General features: G+C 43.6%; 2 protein-coding genes across 7 annotated transcripts in view; one reads left to right on the forward strand and one right to left on the reverse strand.

The window, feature by feature from the left end:
- POLR3A (RNA polymerase III subunit A) overlaps positions 1-23,969 on the reverse strand; it is a 48,529-nt gene extending 24,560 nt beyond the window's left edge. For both annotated transcript variants that reach the window (XM_014837076.3, XM_070491134.1), the window contains exons 1-16: positions 23,738-23,969; positions 21,044-21,179; positions 20,634-20,771; positions 20,002-20,173; positions 19,590-19,744; positions 13,973-14,212; positions 13,685-13,847; positions 13,369-13,505; positions 12,168-12,271; positions 11,445-11,586; positions 9,190-9,330; positions 5,119-5,188; positions 4,553-4,680; positions 4,252-4,390; positions 2,801-2,965; positions 164-336 (exon numbers count right to left, since the gene is read on the reverse strand). In XM_014837076.3, the coding sequence (XP_014692562.3) occupies positions 164-336; positions 2,801-2,965; positions 4,252-4,390; positions 4,553-4,680; positions 5,119-5,188; positions 9,190-9,330; positions 11,445-11,586; positions 12,168-12,271; positions 13,369-13,505; positions 13,685-13,847; positions 13,973-14,212; positions 19,590-19,744; positions 20,002-20,173; positions 20,634-20,771; positions 21,044-21,179; positions 23,738-23,781 (2,247 nt within the window). In that variant the 5' untranslated portion in view covers positions 23,782-23,969. The remainder of the gene's footprint in view (positions 1-163; positions 337-2,800; positions 2,966-4,251; positions 4,391-4,552; positions 4,681-5,118; positions 5,189-9,189; positions 9,331-11,444; positions 11,587-12,167; positions 12,272-13,368; positions 13,506-13,684; positions 13,848-13,972; positions 14,213-19,589; positions 19,745-20,001; positions 20,174-20,633; positions 20,772-21,043; positions 21,180-23,737) is intronic.
- A 2,028-nt stretch (positions 23,970-25,997) lies between these two features.
- The window catches only part of RPS24 (ribosomal protein S24), a 253,477-nt gene continuing 252,774 nt past the window's right edge, over positions 25,998-26,700 (forward strand). For all 5 annotated transcript variants that reach the window (XM_070491174.1, XM_014837120.3, XM_014837124.3 and 2 more), the window contains exon 1: positions 25,998-26,087. In XM_070491174.1, coding sequence (XP_070347275.1) covers positions 26,085-26,087 — 3 coding nt within the window. In that variant the 5' untranslated portion in view covers positions 25,998-26,084. The remainder of the gene's footprint in view (positions 26,088-26,700) is intronic.

Consider the following 26,700-nt stretch of genomic DNA (forward strand, 5'->3'; position numbering starts at 1 on the left):
TGCCCTCATCAAACAAACGAGAACACACACAAGCAGCACAGGGCTGACATGGGCTAAAGGCGCTGCCTTTACTTCTCACTCCCCTCAGCTGCCTTCTCTTCAGGGCTTACAGCACAACCCAAGAGCATGAAGTGGCTAAACTGATGCACAGAGCAGGACTCACCTCCAGGGTCTCCTCAGCAGTGCAGCCAGGCTGCTGCTGCAGCTTGCCTGTGTTTAGGGCTTCGATGTACTCATCACATTTTTTGTAGCCAGCATTCAGCAACTCATACTTGGCCTTCAGCAGTCCTTGACCAGGTGTGACATCACCAATCCCAATTGAGAATCCACGGTTGGCTGCAGAATAGATGGCAGGTAGAGCAGGAAGAGAGAGGCGTGGGTGTCAGGCAACCTACTACATGGAAACAAGTTTATACCTTGAGAGAATCTGTTGTAATTCAGTTGAATAAAAACTTACTCTATCAGTCCCTAGGGAGTTAATACAAAAACGACTAAGATTCTCTAACCATGAAAGCTAGTGGGGAGCACAGTGATGTCCCAACTAACTAGAACGTGAAGCAGATTGACACTAAATAACAAAGAGCAGCCTGAGGAAACCAGCTATGGAAAGGGAGCCATCTGACTTCTGACTCTCAGACAGCATTGCAGAGACCTTTCTGCACCCCACCACCCACTCCTGCTTCTCTTTTCAAAAATTGTTCCAAGACATAGAGAATAAGACACACCCGTAAATGCCACTTTTGATGGAACTACGCACTATCAATAATCCTACCCTAACATACGTAGAAAGTGGGCAGATGAGAGGCGACTGGCTTAGGAGGGTAGGTAGGGGGATGCTAGAAGTGCCTCAGAAAACAGGACTGATGAGCCCGGAAAGGCTCAGAAAGTAGATCACCAGGCTCTGCAGAAGCCGGAGATGATGTATGTGTTGGAAACAGGAAACCGGTGGAAAGTCTGTGTAAGAAATAGACCCCAGGCCCTTCCCCCTGTGGGAGATGGGAGTTTACTCCCCAGGAAAAGGAAGTAGGAACTGTGGATGGGGGGATACTGGGTGCAGACAGGTGGGGATAACCGAAAATCAGAGCACTGAGGGCAAGCCTGCACGTTCCACGGCTGATCCCGTAGCCCCTTTCCCTGTCCAGCTCCCAGAACCCTGACAGCCAGGTCTCTGCCCTTGGAAAGGAGTCTGGGATTGAAAGACAAGTCTCTGGAGAAACCCAGCCTCCCAGGACAAAAGCATTATTGATATGGTGACTTCCTCAATAATAAAGCTGGCTTCCAGTTCCGTCAAGGAACCAAGAGGTCCATCAACCAATAAGGTCCATTTCCAGTCAGTGTTTCAGTGACTCCCTTGTAAAATATGAATGATAGCCAAGGACCACCAAACATGTGAGGAAAGTCTTTACCATGAGAGACAAGACAACAAATGTACAGAAAAAAAGAAACTAAAAGGAAGGAGAAAATTCAGGGAACAAATAAAATAAAACTAAGTAATAGTCTTTCAGAGTGATAGAGAAGATGTTCCTGGGGGGTCAAGAACAGGAAGCCTTAAGAAAAAAAGGAAAAGAAAAGAGGAGCCAGCCTGCTGGTGCAGTGGTTAAGTTTGTACGTTCTGCTTTGGTAGCCTAGGGTTCGCCGGTTGGGATCCCAGGTGTAGACCTACGCACTGCTCATCAAGGCAGGCATCCCACATATAAAGTAGAGGAAGATGGGCATGGTTGTTAGCTCAGGGCCAATCTTCCTCAGCAAAAAAAAGAAAAAAAGGAAAAAGAAAAAAGAAAAGAACTATTGCAAATAAGAACAATGGTTGGAAATCAAATAGGTGATAGTGAGAAAATTTTAAAAACTTATTAGAAGTATTAAAAGATACAGTGAATCCAAAAACAAAAGAAATGGACAACAAGGAAAAGAGAAGAAAATCAGAGAATCAATCCAGGAGCTCTATTAGGCAATTAACAGAAATTCCAAAAAGAAAGAAGAGAGATTGTAAAGTAGAGAAAATTCTCAGAAAAATAATACAAGGAAATTTCCAGAACTGAAGGCCACATAGCTGCAGGTTAAGAAGGCTTATGGGGTGCTCAGCACAATGAAAGACAGAAGACCTATACCAAGGGTGTACCACTGTGAACTTTCAGAACACCAAACACAAAGAGAGGATTCTCAAAATAAAAAGGATTCTCAGCATAAAAAGGCAATTCAAACACCAAAACTTGGGAGCAAGAATGGAAATATACTTTAACAGCAACCCTGAAAGCAAAGGTATTGAGTAGAGCAATACCCGCAAAATTCCAAGGGAAAACAATTTTCAATCTAGAATACTATTCCCAGTCAAGAATCAGTCAATTATAAGAGTAGACTAAAGACGTTTTTGGGCATGCAAATCTCCTGACCCATGGCATGCTCAAAGCATGAGCAAACAAAGGGACCAGAACTCTGCCAGGCCGGCAGGGAACACTGAGTGACCAGTAGGGCAGAATCACAGATGGCCCAGAGGGCTACAGTGAGCACACAGGGACCCTGGAAGTAGCCCATGAAGGGCCCTTTATGTAACCCTATCCGGTAGGCAATAGGGAGCTATTGCAGATTTTGAAAAGAGGACCGAAAAGCAAATTCAAATCTGCTGCCAAACTTGTCAGTATGGAGTTAATTTCATTAAGAAAAGCATAATTGACTAAGCCTGGAGTAAGTATTCTCTTCCTTGTGTGTGTATGTGTGTAGGGTAGGGAGATGAAATAACAGTAAAAGAAACCCTTAAAACCCGACAGCCATGGCAATAAAACGAGGCTGCTGAGATACTCACAGAGGTAAACAGGAGCCAGCCTGGCAAGCCGTGACATTGCATCGGCAGCTTCATTCTGCCCCCAGTCTCGCAGCAAAATGTAAAAAATATTGTTCTTGGATCCTGATCCCAGTGTTCCCTTGTCCATGCTGCCACTCATCAACTCGCTGTTCTGGATGGTAACATCTGGAGCATAACAATGATCATGCATTTAAACAATTACTGATTACTTTGCCTCTTTCCAAAATGAATTTGAGGCAGTTGAGAAAATTTGTTCCCATACTGAAAGTTAAAGCAAATAGAAATTCTCTTTAAATATTTTTTTGAGGGGGAAAAAAAAGAAATCTAGGAACTTTTGAAAAGCATGAAAGGCCCAGTTAGATACCCTATAGTCCTAACTCTGAAATGTGTTAGTTGACCCTCATTCTACTCATCTGTGAACTGGTGATGACAATATCAACCACTTGTCATCTTCACGTCATGGGGATACTCTGAGCATCCATGAAATCATGCACAGCAAAGTGCGCAGTAAACTGTAAAACCTTTGTTATTCACCTAAGATATTAAAAACTAACCGTGACACCATGATGAATAGCCTACACAACAACAAAACAAAATTCACATCCAGAGAGAAACAAACACAATCTAAAACAAGAAGCCAAAGTATCTAAAAACCAGAGGGTATATGTTCAAAGGCATGGTTACACACCTGAGGAAAATCAGCGCTCTTCAAACTCTTACTCTTCACTACGAGACAGGAGAAATTCTGAAGTCCAGAGACTGCGGTGCAGTTCTCCAGCACAGAGCCCTGCAGATCCATTCTTGTCACAGGCCTTGCTAACAAAGCCCATTCTAAACCAGTGCTACTCAGGGTGGCCTGTCAGGGAAGTGCTCGTCAGGAGCCTGGGATGAGCTAAGGAGCTCACGCCACAAAGTCAGTGCTGGCTGCCTGGCACTGGTCTGTGGCTCATCCTTCGGGTTGAATTAGTCTAGATGACTCAGAAGGCCTGCCTTTAAATCCTCTCACTGTTACACCTGGTCTTCATGTTATCAAAAAGTCCACTGACCAGGTAAGGCTGGTAAAAAAACTAGCCTTTTTAGTCATACTTTTTAGACAATGAACACAGTTTTGGACATAGAAAACAAAAACACCCAACCAAACAAAACAACAAACCCCAAAAACCAAAAAAGGCAGAATAAAAGAAACTGCATTAACTGACAGAAACTAGTCACTTAAAGCAAAACACATTTGGAGAACATTCTACATGTGTCTGGATCATGTGTCTACATCTTGACCTTCTAGAGAAATGGAGAATCACATCTGAGAGGAGAAACACCGGCTATGTTTCTCTGAAGAACAAACTTCCTGCCTAAGGCCTTAGAGAAACACTGGATTTGCTCACTAGGTGAAGGAAGTTATTGGCCACTTGCTTTTCTGCCTCCCCAGCGCCCAGCCCCTTGCTTTAACTCACAGGAATCATTGATACAGAGATCTTCTCCTTTGCCACAGTACTGCTTGCCCTTGGTTCGGAGGTTGGCCCTCACTGGATTGTCATCACTAGGTCTGAGGATGACACTGAAGATCTGCTTTCCTGTCCACAGCGTGACCGGCTGAAGGAGGAAAGGAAGCCAGGGCCTGGTCTCAACCACCCTTTATGCAAATAAGGCCAGACTGTCCGGTGATCACATGCAAACCCAGCAGCAACACAGGGACATCCATCCAGACAGACACACATACACCTATGTACACACACACATGGCTCCTGCACAAACCTTTAGTATTGTAGGGGGTGGGAGGCGAACTTTAATTTTCTCATCCTTGCCAACCAATATTGAAGCAATGATTTGGCAAGCCTTGGCTCGGTCAAAGAAAGTGTCCTTAAGAGTGAGGAGATAGGCACCTAAGAATGTTAAGAAACAACACAAAAGGAATTAAATTGTGAGAAAATCACAAGGTTTCAGTTGTAAAATAAATTTGGACTATTACTTAAAGAGTGAGCGAAAACATATAGCTGCTTATTAGCTTCCCTCCTCCAATTAGATCTAAGCCCCACAACCGGACGGACTTTGTCTTAGCTACTGCCGTCTCCCCAGCCCTCAGAAAAACGTCTAGTATGTAAAAATGTATGGTAGGAGCTCAATAAATGCATGTTGATTCAAGGAATAAGAAGAACCAACAAACACAAAATATCTCAAGTAGGTTCAGGTCAAACTTAGTAAACAAACAACAGAATTAAACGCGGGGAATTAAATAGCTTTTCAAGTCCTCATATGAATCACTGTGAATGAGAATCATTGTGCTCCAGTCGTCTCCTTTCAAGTGAATTTCACAAACCTACCTGTTAGAAAATCCTGAATAGCAGCAATTAGTGGTTCTCCATTCCTTGGTGTTACAAGGTTTGCCTTAGTCTAAAGGGAAAATAAATAGAGTAAGTTAGCCATTCTCGAAGGCAGGATGCAGTCCAAAGATTTGTACCATAAACACTTTGAATTTTTATAATAAACAGAGTAGCAAAAAGATGAGGCTGAGAAATGGAAACCAAGAGGTCTTAATCCCAGCTTTTGTCACTAACTTCCATTTCCTTCATCTGTCAAGGGGAGAGAAAAAACACCAGCAAGACTGATCTCAGAGGTTCCCACCAACACTATAAAACAAAGTGCCGAGTGAAGTGTTTTGGATTCCTGTAAAGAACTCTACTTATGTAAAACTTCATTGTCATCAACAAATGCACTTCTCCAAAGAAAATTCACTTCTATGAATGAGTAGCACTGTGTTATCTTTGAAGTCAATGAATTCCACACTTCTCCAGAACGATGGCAGAATCGTGAAATTTCTCATTTAAGACATTAAGTTCTAACAACAAACAATTCAACAACAGGATTTAACTAAACTCAATGAGTGCCTATATTGGGCAAAAAAGGATGCTAGTTGTTCAACGCACAGTTGAACTGAAGGAAGGTTCTGTGCATCAGAAGGCATCTGCTCAAATCTCGACGTGGAGGTGCTCACACACATTTGTGGGTTTTCCGGACCTCTCCACCCAGAGACCTGTTCCTGCCTTCTGAACAGAGCAGTGACCCTCCGACTAGGCGGGGAAAGCAGTGACCCTCCGACTGGGTGGGGAAACAGTTGGTCACTTCTGTTTACAGAAGCTCTTTGTGGTCAGAGCTAGGGATGTGTGGGTGGGAGCAGAGGGCGTGAGGCTGAGACGTGCGTATTCTGTAAAAGCCTCTCGGGTAATTTGGGCCCACAGTCAAGGCAGCACCCAACCTGCTCTACTGAGACGGGACTACTGAGTCAGTACAGCAGACGGCAACTTCTCACGTGAACGGAGGGCATCTGTCCAGATGGCACCTATGGATTCTTCTATCCTTGGAGCCTGTGTTTTATTGCTGTCATTTTTAACCAGTGAAGTATGTTGTGATAACAAAATGGATGCTCAATAGCAAAGTCTAACTGGCTGGTTGCAGGCTGATGGCTATTAGCACTAGTAACATTTTTTTTTTGGGGGGAAGATTAGCCCTGAGCTAACATCTGCTGCCAATCCTCCTCTTTTTGCTGAGGAAGACTGGCCCTGAGCTAACATCTGTGCCCATCCTCCTCTACTTTATACATGGGACACCTACCACAGCATGGCTTGACAGCAGTGCCATGTCCACACCCGGGATCTGAACCAGGGAACCCCGGGCCGCTGAAGCGGAACGTGCAAACTTAACCACTGCCACCACCGGGCTGGCCCCTACTAGTAACATTCTAAACATTACTTTTTATTACAAAAATTATACATGTTAATTATAGAAAAAAATCTAAAATATAGACAAGTCAAAAAAAAACCACCCCCAAAAGCCACAAAACCCTCTATGCATGAACTGCTAAACAAAAAGAACTACTGTTCAAAGCTTTGGTATATAACCCTTTCATCTTTTTGCTATAAACACTTTTACAAACATATAAGCATCTATTACCAAACAAAATATGATGATGTCGTACACACAACCTTCTTTTAGTCAAAAGTCAGTCATAAATAGCTTCATGCCAATAAGTATACAACTATGTCACCATGTTTAAGGGCCACACGGGATTCATTGTATGGATGTGACATAATTTAATTTAACCAATCTCTTATTGGTAGACATTGCCTGTTTCCAGTGTCTTATTACAAGTAATTTTGGAACTTTGATTATTTCCTCTGAAGATATTACTGGAAACGAGAGTGCAAAATCAGACAGAATGACTGTACTGATCTAGTTACCCTGTGACTGTGGGAGTGCAGAAGAACTCATTCATGGCTGCCCGCCCTTCAACCTGCTTCTCTCGCCATCCACCAATACCCAACACAGCACTTACCACAATAGCTGCAAATATGAGAACTTAGGAGAAGACAGGCTAGGGTCTTGGTACTCCCCCAGGATGATCATACCACTGGGCCTTTGCACCCAATGTTTCTCTGCTTAAACTGTTCTTTTCCTGACAGTCAATACTGCTCATTCTCTCACTTCTTTCAGAACTCAACTCGAATGTGACCTTTCTAGGGCCCTCTCAGACATTCTATACAAAACAGGACCCCTCTTATTCTTTCTTCCTTGCCCTGCTTAATTCTTTTCTTCATAGCACCTATCACCACTTAACGTATTTCATATTTGTTTATTCTCTGTCTCTCTCCACTATGAATAGGGACGAAGGCAAGAGTTTTGACTTTCTTATTCACTGCTGTGTTCCAGAAGTGTGCTTGGCACACAGTAGGTGCTCAGTAAGCATCAACTCAATTATTTTAAAAGGCCAAGGAGTCTTAAGAAATAATTCAAAAGAAAGACTCTAAATGTATACAAAGACAGCCCTTGAGGGATTCATTCTCAAAGGAAAACACTCTAAATTTTCAACAACAGAGGGTAGATGAATCATGGTGTGCTAACTTGGTGAATACTGTAAAGCCACTACAATCAATAATTATGCAGACTCTATAACAAATAGGGTATTTATATTAAGCAAAAAAAGGGAAAACAAAGGCTATTCTAAACTATGACCACAACCATCTAAATTCATGGATAAGGAACAAACAGATAAAAGATGTAAAGAAAAAAGAAAAGTTGTGATGTGTAGAAACCTTACCGTTATTTAACTAAATCCCATTACACTAGAATGTTTGATTAAATAAGAATCAATATTTAAAAAGCTGATGGGGCCGGCCCCATGGCTGAGTGGTAAAGTTCGTGTGCTCTGCTTTAGTGGCCCAGGGTTTTGCTGGTTCGGATCCTGGGTGTGGACATGGCACCGCTCATCAAGCCATGCTGAGGCAGCGTCCCACATGCCACAACTAGAAGGACCCACAACTAAAAATACACAACTATGTACCGGGGGGCTTTGGAGAGAAAAAGGAAAAATAAAAAAAATCTAAAAAAAAAAGTTGAAAACCTGTCTATTTTAGCCACATGAATTTCTTAGAATTAATAAATTCTCCAAACGGTAATTTAAACACGTATACAAAATACATGACACATTAAATACTTCATCCTCAAAAAAGATATGCCAACTTCTGCCGTGAAGAAGCCAGGCGAGGGCATGAAGGCAGCCACCACTCCACCAAATCCTCATTTTAACAGACCTGCCTGCAGAACCTCATGCCTTTACTTTAGAATCATTACTAACACCTGAAACAAAAGTAGATTAGAAGCATTCTATCACGAATGGTCGTGTTTCTGGAGGTAGGTACACTTATAACCACAAGACATATCGGTTCATAAAACCAAAAACTAGAATACTGGAAAAAAGAAAGACCTAAGCTCTAAAAACTCAATGGTTTGAGGCCATTAAGCTTAGGAGGCAAGAGTCCCACACAGCAGGGACCACACAGCACTGCACCATGGCTTTGTCCAGAGTGAACAGTACATAACCCACAACTGGAGCCCAATTCTAAGCTCCTCAAGAATAGGCATCTGCCTCCCCCATCACTGAACTCCCTCAGCATCGACCAGGCACTCCTTACCTATGGTAAAATAAAATGGTGGTAAGAGTCATTACAGAATGACTACATTTAGTGCCTCAGAAGACAAAGAAGCATGTAATACACTTTGAGGTTCCATTCAAAATGTTCAATAAAATGTACTGCTGCTTAAAGAATCTGTAGCTACTGGAAAATCTACGTATACAAAACATCTTCTTTTCCCATGACACCCAACAGTCAAGGTATTGCCACTCTCTCGTCTTATCTTTTTATAACTGGTGCTCATGTAAATATTTTCTCTCAGGAACTCATCTTAGAGGTTAGAAAATACCCACTCCTCCTAATCAGTACCTTTTACAGACACTAACTCCCTTATATACTATAGGGTGTTTTCAAACAGGGCACGTTCCCTTTCCCTTCCTTTCAAGGAGCTGTTACACAGAAGCTGTGCCACACCACCCTACATACCCCCATCAGAACAAGGGCCTCTGCTTTAGCTTCTTCTGTTTGAGGAAGATGAAGGTTCATTTCATCACCATCAAAATCCGCATTGTAGGGTGTACAGACACACTCGTTAAATCTGAAGGTCCGGTGCGGCTTGACCCTGGCCTGTGGAACAGAAAACAAAACAGGAGAACTCAGTCTTTATCCAAAAGCTTTCTCAGTTTCAAAATATTAAAAAATGGGTTCCAGAAAACTGGAAACTTCACATCAAGGAAATAAACTTCTAGTACATTCTGTCAAATGATATATATACTTGTAGACTCATTCAGTAGCTTTATTAGATCAAACCAATGCAGTGAACTTGCTTTAAACTACGAGCCAAACACCAACACCGGAGCCACATGAAGGGGCTCCCACTGGCCAATGATATCTAGTTTGATACCAAAAAGATTAATGGCAGAAGCTGATTAAATAAAAACCCATGAGTTTATAATGACACTGAAAAAAGGGAAAGCCAAAACAAACGAAGAAGTTAAAAAACCCAAACCAACCTAGCTGGAAGTAACTGAGCACCAACTTTTACTCTGCAAACTGACAATAAAGGAAAAAGAATCAGGCATTTATGCTGCCTTTCCTTTACGAACTGTATTTCTAGGTAAACCAACAGCCCTAGTCAACAAGCGAAATTCTTCAGTGTAAGAACGCTACGTATTATACGTGAAAGGAATGATAAATTAGAGAATCCCCATTCTGCAGCCCCAATGAAATAATGTAGGCAACAATCATAAATGGATGAAACCATTAGAAAAGAGGTGGATAAGGAACATTTCAAGGAAGACATCAGGTGACTCCCTCAACTTTTTAGTATAAATAAAAGTCCGGCGGCCAGACAGCATGCGGCTCATGAAATTCAGCAAGAGGCAGTAGCCAGCACCACGCATGAGCTACTTTTGCCAGAAAGTTGAACCTGAATCTGATCATGCCTTGTGAGTTAACTTCTAGTTTACAGGAATAAAAGGAAGAATGAAGAAATCCCTAATGCCATGCTGATACAGACAAATTGAGAACATGGGACATCCTTCAGGACAAATGACCCAGTTTTTTCAACAATGACATTGACATTAAAAAAAGGAGTACTGCTCCTGATCAACAGACACCTAAGACATGTATCAACCAAATGTAATGTGTAGACTCTGTTTGATTTGAACAAAGTAGCCACAAAAAGATATTTGAGACACTTGGGGAAATCTGGCTATGGACTGGGTACTAGAGAACACCAAGGCATGGCCCTCCCTCCTGTGAGGCAGGAACGGCAGGTGCTCAGGTGTTTCTCACAGAAGTAAACTGAATACAGACGGAAAAAAGACATGCCATCTGGGTCCATCAAAGAAAAAAGGGAGAAATAAAACAGGTGAGGCAAAACCTAGAAAACTATTGAACAAAAAGGATGGGGATACATGAGTTCATCCTAGTCTTCTTGGTACTTTCGTGTCTTTTTGAAAAATTTCAAAACAAAAAATTTTCTATTTTAAAAATGTTCCAAAGCCAAGCAAAACTTTCCAGAAAGGGAAGGCTTTTGTTCACTAAATCCCATGATCATAACCCCACAATCATAAACTGCTTCTGACTGATGTCATGTGTTCATAAACTACTGAAAAGCTGAATCTAAAAAAACCACCTGAAGAGCCTATTTAAACACTGTTTGCAAATGTTCATGGATTTAATGGCTTTGCAGACAGGAGAATTCATGACTATTTAACAAATTAGAGTTGCACCTCATTTCCATTTTAAATCTCTGGAAGAAGGAACTGCTGCTGTTGCAAAACTGAATCACAAAAAAAATATGGCTTAAGGTCTCAGTTGGAGCACTACTGCAAAGAAAAATCTTTTAAGCATTTTAGTTCCTTAGTTAATACACTAAGTTAAATCCAGAGTCAATTTTCTGCCATACCTACTTTACCTAAGTTTGCACACATATATCTATGTATGTGTTTTTGTTTGCAAGTGAAATCATGCCTGTTACTTCCACACTAATTTTCAATTAGTTCCTCTCTGCTTACTGTTGTATATGATTATCACATTGTAAATATTAAAAACATTGAAGGAAAGCTTGAAATTTAAAAGTTTTATTCAAACTCAAAAGTGACAGAAGAGGAAAATCAAAAGTTATGAAAATTTGAGATTATTGTCAATTTTAATTTTGGAGGTCCAGAATCCAGCATTGCATTCACAACAAACTTTGACCTGACAGAAAGTAAACATAGAAATCTCCTACTCACCAGATGTGCCATGATGCTCAGTTTGTGCAGCGAGGGCTGTCGATTGAACAGCACCACATCTCCATCTATGAGGTGTCTCTCTACGATGTCCCCAAACTTGAGCTCCTGAGCCATCTTTTCCCTATTTCCGTATTTCAAAAACCTGAACGTACAATAACAAACATGATCTGGAGAACAAAATTCCTTCACCAAGTTTCTCCTTCTTCATATCAGGATTCAATCACTAAAATGATCATATTTCATTGAATCTAAGGTGTATAAGCTGCCAATTAAACTATAACAAATTGATTCTAAGATAGTTCCTAATCTTAGAATGTTAAAATATGAAGAGTGTGTCCCAGAATCACAGAACTACAGTAGTGAACCAGCTTCTCCCACAGAGCCCTGTTGATAAAATCCTTTCATGAGATAAAAGGCACTGGTGCTCAGTCATCTTGCTGTGAAAGCTGGAGTTGGAGAAATACGTGCCTCCTGGGTTATGATTACACTGAAGGAATGCTGGAGAGCCCCAGGTGACACATATAACGATCCGCTTTTGTACCCCAATGTGTTCTGTCCAGCTAGATCCAGTAACGCTAAATGCCGGGGAACACTTCGTGTATACTCCACGGTCAAAGAGAACGAATGATGTACCTAGGCTCAGTGCAATTTAAACAGGTATTTTCCTCATACCAAAACGACATGAGACAGTGGTTACGTTCAACTAGACTGGGAAACCATCACCTTTTCATCTGTGTATGTCTCTGCTGAATGAAATTGGCTCCAGGGTGAACTTCAGGGCCATTTTGAACCAGTTTCCTCAAAAAATTGATGTTTGCTTTGTTCACCTGCAGGACCACAATAAAAAACACACTGAGATGCTATTGGGTTTCTGTAAGTTAGCACACTGTACTGAACTGTGTCTCCACCTTGACTTTCCTTGTGTAGATTCTAGGAGAAGGAGAGGGACCCCTGGGAATCCTGCTGCCCAGGGTCTTGAGAGTAACAAGAAAAATGGATTGCACACAGGAGTCCAGGTTCCAGTCTCAACTCAGTCACTCACTTGCTGGCTGACATTGCTAAGTGTTTTACTGGCCTTTGGTTTTCCCATCAGTAAAATGAGTGGGCTGGACTTGATCTGGAGGGAACTTCCAGCACATTCTGCGATCTTAGAAACAGATGGCAGCTTCCTCTGTAAGCTTTACCAGGGGCTTCTAATGTTTAAAAGCCGTGACAGCAGCACTACAGGCCCTGTAACCTCGTGGACAAGTCTGGTGGAACACCATGTCAGAGAAGGAAACTCTGGATCATTGTAACTCAACTGAGGACATTTTACACAAGCTTTACCAGGAGCATCTATGACCTGGGCTAATTATGAATCTCAAGGGCAAAGCCAAAGCCAATCAATAGCCTTCTGTTATCAGGCCCTGCTGTCATCTACACATCAGTTACACAAAAAAATACTGTAAATACCATTTTACATTCAGGATGAGGGTGAACTGAGTGTAAAGTGGTGCACCCTTTCTGGTTAGGCATCAAGAACCTTAAAGTATTCAAAGTCTTTGACTCAGTGATTCTAAGGTTTTAAAAATAATACTCTATCCTAAGACAATTAACTAGGGGTGGCATTTATCCCTTAGTTACATGTAAAACATGAAGTATGAACTGACATAGAAAGATGTCCAAGACGATATTACTTGGGGAAAAAAGTAGCAGTACAGCATGTTTATATACACACATAAAGCCAAATACGACTGTGGTTGTGTATGTTGTAGAAATTATACATGGTGATATATGAATGAAACAAACTGGAAAGACACACACACTCACACACAGCAAACTGTGGGTTACTGGGGATTTTCCACTGTCCGTTGTTTGTAATCTCAAAATATAATGTAAAAGACTGGACTCAAAATAAAAAAGCGAGCAGCTGAATGGTACTTACTTTCTCAGGAAAAGTTAGAATTTTGGCCACATGAACTGGCACAGCTACCTCATCAATCCGGAGGTTGGGGTCGGGTGAGATGACAGTTCTGCCAGAAAAATCCACTCTCTTTCCTGAGAGATTGCCTCTAAATCGACCTAAAAAAAAAAAAAAAAAAGGGTCATAGGTCTCCAGCACAATGTGTGCTGTTTGGGGTGACATGGCCAGACAGACTGAGGAAGGCCTGTGATGTCCAACTTGCTGTACTGGACATACACTCCACAAAGAGGTAACAAAGGCAGGACACTGTCTGCTGCACATTCTGTTGGAAATGTACCCTGTTTTCCCTTCAGGCGCTGGACGAAACCTCTGGTCCATTTCTTGGGTGCCATGTTGAGGGGAATGCCTGAGAGCTCACTGTTAATATAGAGGGCACACTGCAGCTGCAGAAAATCCCAGTCCTCCATGATCATCTGGGTCTTAGCTCCTGATATCCGATGCTGAAAACGAGCAGAGAATGAACAGAAACAAGCCTGGTCAATTTGACTTTTTTGATCAGAAGTGTTTGCACAGATATACTCCAAAACTTAGGGCTTGGAAATGCTAACGGGAAGGAAGCACTGACCTTTTTAATGACATCATTTAGGAAAATTATTTCTGTTAATTTCATCGTCAAATCATCTTCATTGGTGCCAGACTTCAAATCGCTCACAACAGAGGGTCTGATACACAAAGGAGGCACTAAAAGTCGTGTGAGAATCAAATCAGAGGGCTTTCCAGCTTCTGGGTTCATCAGAAGGAGAGGTACATCTTCAGCTGGGATTCGTTTAAACAAATTAAGAACTACTAAGGGATTCAAGTTTTCCTATGGAATGAGAGAAAGCAATGGAGATCTATGTTTATTTTCCATAGCCTGGGCAACAGGCTAGTTGTCCATGTTCTCTAACCTACCCACCACTTAACTTAAGCATAAGTGACGGCAAAGACTTCTGTTGATCACATGCTACGTTTTGAGAGCCTTAAAAAATGTGCATACTTTTACTCAAATTATTTAAGCCAATAATTCCACTTCTTATAATTATTTCAAAGGGTATACATACTTTTAGAAATGAACACAAAGATTCAGTCACAAGGACGTTCACTAAACCTGTTCTGAACAGTGGAAAGTTGGAAACAGCCTGATAGGTTACTGGCCAGACAAAAGCATGGTATGGAAGACTATGGAAGCCATTCTAAAAAACAACACCAAAGAAATGTAGCTATTACCATGAAAGGTGTTCACAAAATATTGGAAAATGAAATAAGCATGTGTATGACAGGATCTCATTTTGGGGGGAAAATGGACATCTATACAGAAAACAGGAAATGGAAGAGTCTAACCAACGTGTTAACAGGGCTGTCTTTAGGTGAGTGGAATTGTAATCTTTTTGCTTCTTTTTTACATTTAAATTTTCCGTAAACTTTTATTGCTTTTGTATTAACTTCATTTAACAGAAGTGCTAGGCTGTAACAAGTTACTCATAAGAACTATGTGATTATCAGAGATGTTCAAAGATCAAAGGTAAGAAGGGTCAGCTTGTGTCTTGTCGCTGCTTATTAACTCTTCTTAGGATCTAAGCTTGTTTGACTGAGATCATAAGTTACAAGCAGATTCTGCTGTGCATAACTTAATGAGAAGGGGAACAAAGTGAAGAAAGGGATGTTTGAGCAGCTACTGGCCTTAGAAACACTCCTGCACAAAGAAGTTACTGTGGCCCCCCTGGAGGAGAGGGCAGTGGAGCTGGGGAGAAGGAAGGTTTTCTAGTCTGGGTCCCTGCCCAGAGAAGGATTCCCTGGGTCAGCTTCCCCATCTCCCAGCAATGGGCACCTCACTACCACCTGAAGCAGTAAGGCAGCAAACTGAAAACTCACAGACTCCTAGGAACGGGATGAAGGCTGGTCCTCTTCTGCAATACCAGTCATACTAGACAAGAACATCATGGAGCTGAGGGATGTCCAGGAGGGTAGGAAGACTGGCAAGAGTCTGGAAGGCATTTCTTAGCAAGAGCAGTGACTCAAGAGTGACAGAACAACTGCCTCTCCAGAGGCACACAGAAGCAGCTGTTGCCTTATTCTGTCATGCACCAGGAAAGAGAAATCAGGGACTGATGGAGAGAGCACAAGCAGGGCTCTTATACAAGGCAAAGCATCCTAACAGCTGGAGCTCTCCAGCGATGGAGGGCAGGCTGCCTCGGGCGATGGTGAGATAACATGGCTGGAAGGATGTCAGCTAGGGCAGCCTGTCACCCACTTGTCCAGGGACTTCATGGAAGGCATTTCTACCTGCTGAAGAGACAGGACTGATGCCATCTATGGAGGGACACTTGTCTGCAGGTCCACCAATGCCTGGATTTGTATTCAAATTGGAAGTAGATATATATTAGTCTTCTGGGAATAGAGTCCAGAGGTTTTGTCCAATTCCCAAAGGGATCTGTGACCCCGAAAAGGTCAAGAACCACTGCTCTAGGGTCTGTTCCAACTCAATCATGCTGTGCTGCCCATAAAAGCATAAGGTTTCATATTCCTAAAAATTAAGCGGGCAGGTAAACATGCGAGGACACGGACCATCCTAAGATTAATGAGCTGTGGGGCAACAAGCCCACTTGCTTACACACTGCCCCTCTCCATAAAAAGTAAATATAACTCAATAATGCTTCATTCACTCAGCTGAGTAAGGAGCCCTCTGAGAAAGGGCCACCTAGCATTAGGCAAATGGTGGATTCATGCCTTGCTTCTCCCTCCTTTCCCAGGTGATCTACGAAGAGCCAGGCTGAGCTGCCACGAGGGCCTCAAACAGGACCTCAGTAAAATGGGTTGTGTGACAGACCAAGCCTAAGCAAAGAAACCAGCGAAAATACAAGATGGAGCACAAATATTATACAAGGCACAACGCACACGTGGGTGAGGGAAGGGTGGGATCAAAGGAAGGTCCAGATAGCTGAGGAGGCTGCATGGAAGAAGCTAAGAGATGGGGGATCCTGGTGCAGAGGGGGCGGGGGGCGGGGGGGGGCTTCATCAAGCTGAAGGGACACCGTGAGTCCAAGCACAGAGCAGAGGTGCAGGAAACCTCAGCTGTCTTTATCATGACTCATTATTCCAGGCATGTCAGTAGCAGCGACAATTATCACTGCAACTGGGTAACCGGCTCTAGGCACTCGCTCTGCACAGGCACTGTGCTAAGCACCTGATCTGGAATTCGTCTCTCATCCTCACAAAAGCTCTAAAGCAGATATGCGTGCGATCCCTGTTTTATGGTTGAGGAAACTGAGCTCCAGGTTGGGTCATGTGTCTGAAGACACAAGTGGCAGAGCTGGGCTCTAATCTCAGGTCTGTCTGACCCCAAGGCCAAAGCTCTTAACCACTAAACCACTACCCTAAACAATCTCTGGGTCACCCTGGGTGAAGTGAGGTGGGGCGGACTGGGAGGTGGTGGCAGTGAGGAATGCCCAAGAACCCAGCTTGACATGATAGACAAGTGAGTCTTAAATGGGACAGGGTTAACTCCTGGGTCGAGTCATTGAGGAGACTTTTCCAAACAAGATGCTCCCAGGCCCTAGAGAGAATTGTTGCTACTGCGGAGAGTGTGTGGAGCAGAGAAGAGGATCAGTCCTCAGCGAGGAATGACAGTGGCTGCAGGTTCCCAGGCAGAGAGCTGCCTGGGGAAAATAGTGGTGGAATGTGGGGGAGGCTGATCTGGGAGCAGCAGGGGGAGTGTAAGGGAGACTACAAGTAAGGCTGCACCCACGAAAGCCCTCATGCTCGCTGACCAAGGCTGCTTGCCAGGCTTCTGACCTCCTCTACACAGCCACCAGCCTGGAGAGCACCTCACTTTCACAGCTGTAGAAGGACAAGATCGACTTTCTCAGCCTGCTCCTTAACTTTCTCTGCAGTAGCTTCATTCTAACGCCTTGAAGACATCTCCACTTGAACGAATCGCTGCTGCCCTCCATCCTCATTTCTAGGAGAACGACCATTTTTCCTGATGCCAACGCATGGGCACTTGTTTACCTCTGATCACTCCGTCTCACATCCATCTCCACAGTGGTTGGTCACCAATTCCTGCCCATTCTTATTGCATACAATGACTCTGGCCTCTGGCTCTACTATCACTACCCAGATTCAAGGTCTGTTTTCCTTTTACCTTCTGTTTTTTCAAATCAAAGCATAATTTACATATAGTACACTTCACAAATCTTAAAGAGACTGATACATTTTCACCTGTACATACATACCACCATTCAGATCAAGATATGGAATATTTCTACCTCTCCAAAAAGTACCCTGCCACTCTTCTTCAGTCACTACCAAGCCCTCTCCCCAGGGGTAACAGCTCTCCTGAAGTCTATTACCACAGATCAGTCTGGCCTGTTCTTGGACTTGATCTAAATGGAATCACACACTACATACTCTTCTGTACAAAGCTTCTTTCTCTCAGCAGGATTCTGAGACTCAGCCAGGTTGTGTGTGTTAGGAGTTCATTTCTTTTATTGCAGGAGAGTATTCTATTGTGTGGGTCTATGACAATTTATTCTCCTGTTGACAGGCATCTGGGCTATTTCCAATTTTGCTTTTTATTAATAAAGCTGTAATGAACATTCTTACAAATATTTTTGTGGACATATGCACTCATTTCTCTTGGGTATATACCTAAGAGTAAACTGCTAGATCATATGGTAAGTGTAGGTTTAACTTTATAAGAAATTGCCAACTGTTGTTCAGAGTGGTGGTAGCATTTTATATTGCACTCAATGTATGAGTGCCAGCTGCTTCAGATCCTTGCCAGCACTTGGTTTTTAGTTTTTTTACATTTTAATTTTTCTAGGTGGGGAAGTTTAGTTAGCATTTCCCTAATGACTAATAACATTAAGCAACTTTTCATTTATTTATTGGCCATTTGAATATATCCTTTTGGAGAGTGCCAATTCAAGACCTGCCCCTACTTTTTAAAATTGAGTTGCTCTTTTCTTACTGATTTCTAAGAACTGTTTCCTATATTCTGGATATAAGAGCCCTTGTCAGATATATGAACTATGATTATTTTCCCCCAGCCCACGGCCTACCTTTTCACTCGGTGTCTTTTGGTGAGCAGTCAGGCTCTTCTAAAATTTCATTGTTTATTCATTACATCCCTTTCCTGCTCAAAACCTTCCATGGCTCCACACCTGCAGAGCAGGATGCTCTCTACAAAGTAGCCTCAGTAGTTTGTCTTTTCTATGCATAGTCGTGTACTCTAGTTGTGTTGGCTAGAATTCCTGCTACATCACTCACTGTCATCTTGGGCAGTGCTGTCTCATAGGGTTGCTGTGGGAATTAAACATGAGGCAATCCATGCAAAGAACATGGAACAGTGCCTATACGTAACAGCAGTTACTAAATGCAAGGAGCTTCTATTAGCACTCTCTCTGGTCTTTCAAACAGAGCCTCAGCTTCAGAATGAGCCCAGACACTGCTACCTGGACATGCCAAGCTCACTGCTCTTGACTCTTTAAACCGTACACAGGTTTAAGGACCAGATCCAGATCAAGCTACACCTCTCTTCCTGTCTCCCATAACCAAATCCAAGTGACACCTTCCTCCTGATTTCCCACTGAACTTGCTGTCTTTGTCATTCGCATGACAGTCAGCACTCCGCCCCATGATATTAGTTATCTTTTCACCGATTAATGGCTACTCACACATCAAAACTGCGGGATCCTTGAGAGCAGAGTGTTTTGCAGCCTGAGGCTCCCCCAGGGATCTGACAGAGTTTGGTATTCAGTAGCCACTCAACTAATTTGCTAGTTTTCTATACTAGCAATTCTAGACAGTACTATATGAGTTAGTACTAATCAAAATCAGAGTAAGACAAAACAAGACACTTCATAAAATTCTAGCAGTTAAGTTTGTGCCAATTCAAGTAACGGGAGCTACCTGCCATTTCTTGTATCCCATCATCCATGTGAGAACAGGATCTCTCAGTTAATGCTCTACATAGCTATAATTTTATAATCTTTTACAACAAAAATATAACATGTAACCTATACAATTAAAAATTTGTTACTTACAAGGCCAGTCCACATTAAACTTAGTGCTAGATGAACATCTGTCACATGAAGCATACCTGGAATTTAACTTAACTGGACACTCATTTTGGAAGAAGGTTTGTATATCAGAGGGGGGAGCAAGGACAAGGTGGAAGGGGCGGCAGGAAGGGGCAGGCTCACCTGTGCCCTTCCCAGCAGGGGCTCCACTTCTTTGTTATGCTCAATGGCAGTTTCAAAAGACTGAAGGAAATTTGATACAATAGGATCCACCACTTTTTTGTTGGTCTTGTATTTCTCATGAATTATCTTCAGCAATCCACATTTCTTTACAGTACCTATAAAAGTTATTTTATTTATCAAGGTTTGAAAAACTAGGTTCTTGGTTAGGCTGGCCTGAGGTTACAGTTTGGTTAGTGAAATTACTGAAACTGCTCCAGCAATGAAAGACAAGAGGCACACATCAGGTGCTGGGCTCTAAAGCCTAATTTGCAAGAAAAAAAGCTAACTTGGAAACACTGAATAAAACAAATAAACTAAACAGGAGAGAGTAAATGAAAAGGGTTATCATTAAGCTTCTATGCATTCCTCTCACCATTAAAAGCACCACAGTGTTGGCAGATGTTTTTCTTTCGGCACTTATCAGAGATTTTCTTTTTCAGTCCTCGCTTCTGAAGGTAGGTTAGGCCGGGCCTCTTTAGATAATCCAGAAACTGCTTCTTCTCCTCCTGGGACAGCATGATGTGGCAGCAGGTTTTACAGATCATCTTTTAAAAATTAAACAAAATAGACAAAAGGATCAGAGAGGACAAAAAAGTCTTTTCTTTTTGAAATGCCACCCCTACCTCCTGCCCAGGACACTTAACAGATGGATCACACGCACAGATCTACACCAAGATACAGAAAGGCAGCTCGTGTTCACCAAATGCTAGCTGTAGCCACAGCCAGGTGACTATGGATTTTTGTTAACTTTTATTTACTTATTTTTGTGCTGTTCTGAACGTGAATTATTATTTTTTACAATGTATATCTACCACCTACTCAAGAAAAACAGGGAATAAAGAATTTAAAGCAACTTAATTTATTCCAAAATGAAATGTTATGTGTCTAGTATAAAAATTTTCCCTCGATGGATCCTCCACCATTCACAATTCCTAAGCTCACTCCAATGCCTCAGATCAATAACTCCCAAGTTTATGCCTTGAGATTCAACAGATACACGCTTACCTGTAAGATGCCTATAACTGCTCTGAAGTACCCAACATGAAAACAAGGCAATTCCAAGTCAATGTATCCATAGTGGCCCAGACAGTCAGCCAAGTTTTTCCCACAGGTTTCACAAGGACGGTCCTTCTCACTCGTACCCTTTGGATAAAAGCACACTCAATAGTCAATGGAGACCACTGGACGCGAAAGTGGGACTGGTCCTCCTAGGTGTCCAGGAGACTAAGTCAGAATCATCTGGGAAGCTGCAGTGTACTGCTATCTAGCTGACTGACGGCTAGAGTCCCTGACTGGGTCTGAGATGTACGGGGGGAATAGAGGAGATGGAGAGATGCCCTCGCTTCTTCCAATCTGGTAAGGCACCAGTTTCATCAAATCAAGATACAGGACTGAGGAAGGGGAAGGGAGCTTACCATCCTATGGTCAAGCACCCCATACAGCAAGGGAGCATGGTTGTTGTCCTGGCTGTACAGGTTCTTACTCACAACCTGGATGTGTGCCTGCTGGCGCATCTCCTCGGGGGACTTCATTCCAAAACAGATGTGGCTTCTGGAATGGAAAAGGGAGCAATTACATCAAAACAAGCTACCAAAAACAGTGATTACACAAGTGACCACCATAACCAACCTTATCCTTCCAACTCTCTACAGGCTTTGCTCTACCAGTATTAAATATATTCAAACCTCTCCCATTTTTCTTTGATAAACATCCCTCCAATTTGCTGCAATCCAGGTTCCACTCTCACTATCAAACGAACGGTGCCCACCAAGGCCACCAAGTCCACCTGATTGCTGCTAAATGAGTAAGAACTTTCTCATGTTACCTCTCTGCAGCATGGGTAGTTACTCATCCCCTTATCTTGAAATACTTTCTTCTCTTGGCTTTGGTAACCCCATATACCCTGAGTTTTCTTCCTCTCTCTGGCTGCTCCTTAAGTCTCTTTTATGGTCTCTTCTTCTACCGCCATCCCTTAAATACTGATGTCTCTCCCCACCTAGGGTTACAACTCCCAACCTCTTTTCTTTTCATTCTACACATTCCTCCTGAGCGACTATGTCACTCGGGTACATGCTGATGTCTGTCTAATCTCTCTCTGTAAGCCAGCTACTTCTACTCAGCTGAAGACTGTATAGACACCTCCTTCTGGACAGCTACACTTGGATATCACACAAGCACTTCAAACTTGACATATCTAAAACAGAAACCAATACTTCCTCTCCCAAATCTGTCCCTTTGTTCATTCTTCCAACAAATTGGGGGTTTACTATTGCTATCACCATTCTGAGGGGCTGACGATACAGATTAGATAAGACAGACAAGGTCCAGCCTATGTGCAGTTCAGTGTGGGGAAGACAGACAAGAGACAAAGAGACACGTAAAAATGAGTAGACGCAGAGAATGAAAATGATGTGAAGTGGTAGAGAGAGTCTGAAGAGACAACCATATGTTGTGTGGTCAGAAAATCCCTCTGTAGAACTGGCCTTTAAGTTGAATTCTGAATAAGAGGGAGCCAGCCATAGGATGATCAGGAGGTCAAGCATTTGAAGTAGACACAGTAACTAGGGAAAGGGTCCTAGGAGCAGCACAAGCTTGGTGTTTTTAAAGAACCAAATAAAACCAGTATACTAGAGCACAGAAAGCTAATAGTACCAGATGAAGTCAGCGAGATGTACAGGGGCCAGGTCATGTAGGGCTTGGGAACTTTCGTGGGGAATTTAAATGTTAGTGCAATGGAAAGCTCCTAGAGGATTTTAAGCTGAAGTGACAAGGATTTAATGTGCACCTTAACAGAATCACTTGGGCACTCTGTGAGAACAGACTACATCCGAATATGGGCAGCATGGGTGTGAGGGACCAGGGTGGATATAGAGAAACCACTTGGAGGATTCATCCAGGTAAGATACATATTCCCCATTCCAGTGAGTGGCAAGCATCCACACAGCTGCCCAAGCAAGACATTGCACATCAATCTCATTTCTCCCTTACTGCATTCCTACCAATCCTGTCAATTTTTCACCCTAAACTCTTCTGAAATCCACTTCTCTCCAAAGACTCTACCATTCTAGTGCAGGCCATCACCACCCCTGCCTGGATGCCTGCAGTGGACTCCAAGGTCTCTCTCTTATCCTGTCCCCCGAAAATCAAAAGCGATCTTCCACAAGAAGAGCTTTTATCAAGACACTCCCCTGCTTAAAACCCTTCAAAGGTTCCTCACTGACTGCAAGATGACTCTGGAACACAAATTTCCTGCTTTGTTCCCATTGTCCACCCTTTCCCCCTCCAGTATGCTCCCTGAAGAAGGCTGTTTGGTCTGCTTTGTTCTGCTTGAACCCCTTTCCCATTCGGTGCTCTTAGAACTCCCCATGCCTACCCTTGTCCTTGCACGTGTCATACCCTGTGCTGATTTGTCTACCTTCTCCAACTGGACAAGGCAGTAAAGGTCTTATTATGTTGTCTCTCTAATGCCTATCATTGGGCCTAGCACACACTACCTTCCTCAGCAAGCGTCTACTGCAAGAATGACTGATTCTTTTTTCTCCTGGAAGCTCTAAGGAGAGGCCATGGCTTTATAAACAAGCTCTGAAGGAGAAGGCCCAGAAAAGCAGCCTCATCTCTGGGAGTGCCATCCACCTGCCCGTGGTACAACTTTCTAGCTGGCAACCCCATCCTTTTGGTCAGCAAATATCGCCTCGGTGTCACGTGCTCTGCGGCAAAATCAGAATTAGATAGAGTCCCCGCCCCAAATTGCTCCCCAAGCTGCACTGCCGAAAGATTTGCGGAAAGAAGGGGCGATCTTTTGACCTCGGGAGAACTCGAACTTCAGCCCATGGTGCCTACATCGCCAAGACACTGCATTTCTCTTTCTGCGCCCAAGCGTACGGAGCACGCCCGGTCTGCAGGCCCCCAGATTATGAAATGCCCTCTTCTTGGTCAATATTCTTTGATCTACCTTGATACTTTGGAGCTTTGACCACCCCTTTCGCTGATTTGCGGCCCTCCCCTTCCAAATGACCCTCACCTCTGACCCTTTCAGACCCGGGACCCCTGACCTAGGACCGATCTCCCCCTCATTTCTTCGCCCTTTGGTCATTCTTGCTCCATCTTACATTTTCTTGGCCACATCCGTCTCCCGGAACTGCTCCTTCACCATGGTGATAGCTGCCGGGGAGCTCCCCCGCCTCGAGATTTGGGGAGCTGGATTAGAGAGACGACGCTCTTCGCACCTCTCGGGGTTGCTTCTTGACTCGTTGCTAACACATCAGCGGCGTCCTCTCGGCCACCGTAGAGAGCGCCCCACGTGGCCCCTTCCTCTTCCGCTACTCGCCGGCGCGTCTGTCTGTCAAGAGAGGCTTCGGGCCCGCCGCTTTTTGCCTTCTCCTTACACCGCCATCTGGCGGCGCCTCCTTGAAACTGCACCGAGGTCTGCACTGTTATTTTCAAAATTCCCATTTCCGGTCTATTTCCCCAGGTCATCTGACACCGAGAAATTATAACCTCTTACCTTAGGACTTTTAGACAACCAGAAAGCCAAAAATTGCATAAAATGGAAAATGGTTATTATCAACATCAATACCATCTTAATTAAAGGCCTCTAATTATTCTAGGAAAGGTAGAGGCTAAAGCGAACCTGCCCCAAGGACAGAGGGCACCATGTGGACCAACAAAAAAGGAAACTGGGGCAGAAAACACAGCCGTGTATGCACCGCTAGTTCATAAAGCTATTTTGGAAAAAAAGAAGAATTAAACTTATATATATATTTTTTCTTCTTCCCCCCAAAGCCCCCCAGTAGATAGTTGTATGTTCTAGTTGCAGGTCTTTCTGCTTCCGCTATGCGGGATGCTGCCTTCTACTTCCGCTATGCGGGAAGCATGGCTTGATGATCGGTGCCAGGTCTGTGCCAAGGTTCCTGGTGAAACCCCGGGCCACTGAACTGGAGCTTGCGAACTTAACCACTAGACCACGGGGTCGGCCCCTTAAACTTATATTTTTATTACAAAAACAGAAGCTGAAAATCTGTCCGTTTAGGGTAAAAAGTGAGCCATGGTGAGATAGGGAAACAAGATAAAGGGCAAATAGGAAGTGAAGATCAGATCATTCATGTACTGAGGAAATAAACAGCTTGCCTACAGTCTGTAACAACTTACGGGAGGTGATCCTAATGTGACATCTTGTGCATGAGACTAACAAGGAAACCACACCACCGTAGGACTCAGTGCTACAGAACCTGAAACTTATTGTTTGTGAGAAACTCTAAACAGAACCTCGTAAAGTGATTCAACACCTTTGAATTTTAATGAGGGACGCTGTTTCATTTTCAGACCCTATGGAACCCCACTAGCAAGACACAAATGTCACAGACCAAAAGCAAAGTAAATCAGATTTTACTAACTTATGTCAGCAGTTAACCACTTAATATATTTTTGGAGTAATGTTGACCATACTATACCAATAAGATTTGATGAGTGGCTTTTATCATCCACAGGTCAAGAGCAAAGGTTCTGGAACCACGGTGCCTCCACGGGAGTCTAGACACCACGTAAAAGTTGTGTGACCTTGGGAAAGTTACTTAACCTCACTGTGTTTTAGCTTTCCCGTCTTTAAAAGGTATAAGTTTCTTAGAGTTGGTGGGAAGTTAAACGGCAAAATGAAGGTAAAAGTAATAAGAATTTAACAGGCACATAGCAATCACTCAATGAATATTAACTATTATTATTCTGAAGAACATAGGGAGGCAGCCTTTAAAGCCTGCATCCTGGTCTCCTGGTCCACCTAACTTTTGGGAATGTCTTTCCTAAAGTCTTTGAACATGCACACTTTTATGTTCTTTGTTTCATTTTCAACAATTAACAAATTTCTGGATCAAGCAAATATTAAAAGCTCATTTTTTGGAAGGATTAAGATTTTCAAAAAAAAGACAATTAAAGAGTTTTTAATCTTCAATCAGAAAATCACCAAAGAATTTCATAAAAATGATACTCAGCAATACATTTAAACGGTCAGTGTTGTGTACTTGAAACGACAAAGGGTTTCTGCAGTTTGCCCAGTTGCAAAGTGAGGAGCTGGTGGAGGGGATCTCCTAAGATGCCTTCCAGATTTACCAACCTCTAACTCGGATAGAGGTAATTTAAACTATAATTCGGTTTACCAGAATTTTAAGTACGGACAATTCAGTATAATGAATTGAACTGAAACTAAAGTCGTGCTTCCATAAACCTAGCTGTCCCAGCTGTTCCGCCTCCCATTGGCCAGTCTAGAATCGCGGGGTACGTGGCCCAGGATCAACGAGCGGGGCCATGGGGCCTTTCAATCCGGCATTGGCGCGGTCGGCCTCGCGATTCGAACCACGCCCCCACGCCGGTGCCGCCCGGGGTCCTTCCGTGCGCGTTGATATGATTGGCCGGCGAATAGCAGTCCTCTTTTCCTTTCCGGCTGCTTGAGCATCCACGGCCATCATGGTGAGTCTCCCTTTTCTGCTGTGGTCATCGGCTGCGTATCGGAGCCATCCTTCGTGTCCCGATCCCGCCATCTGCGCTACGGCCGCCTGAAACTCAGTTGCTTATCCCTGGCTGTGTCTGCCGGCGGCCGGTTGCCGAGCGCCCTAGAGCCGCCTGCGGGGAGACCGGGCTGCGCTGGCTATCCGGACCTGCCGTGCTTCCGAGTCCAGGGCCTGGGGAGTGCGGGAGTGGCTGCTGCATTGGTCGGCCTCCTGGAGCACAGTGGATTGGGCGGGGTGGGGTGAGACGCGTCCTTCCTGCATCCCAGTGTGGGATAGGGAGTCGGCAGGTGATGGCCGCCTAAGAGGTGAAGAGGGTGCTGGCGGCGCCCGGGCGAGTTGCGGCGAGTGAACCCGTTCCCGCGTGTAAGCTCGGATGTTGTCAGCCGGGTGGGTCCTCCTGTTTTTCCTTGGGGAAATACACCCTGGGAAGAGAAGCCACCAAAAGGCTTGCCCTCAGTCACTACTAGTTAGCTGCGTCTCTCGAAAGGTTCACCTGTTTTAACTCCACGTGGAAGTCATTTTTCCCCGGCCGTTCACTCTCAAGAATTGAGTACTGTTGAAGTGAACTTATT

Source organism: Equus asinus, chromosome 2 (genome assembly GCF_041296235.1).
Source record: "Equus asinus isolate D_3611 breed Donkey chromosome 2, EquAss-T2T_v2, whole genome shotgun sequence".
NCBI classification, from domain to species: domain Eukaryota; kingdom Metazoa; phylum Chordata; class Mammalia; order Perissodactyla; family Equidae; genus Equus; species Equus asinus.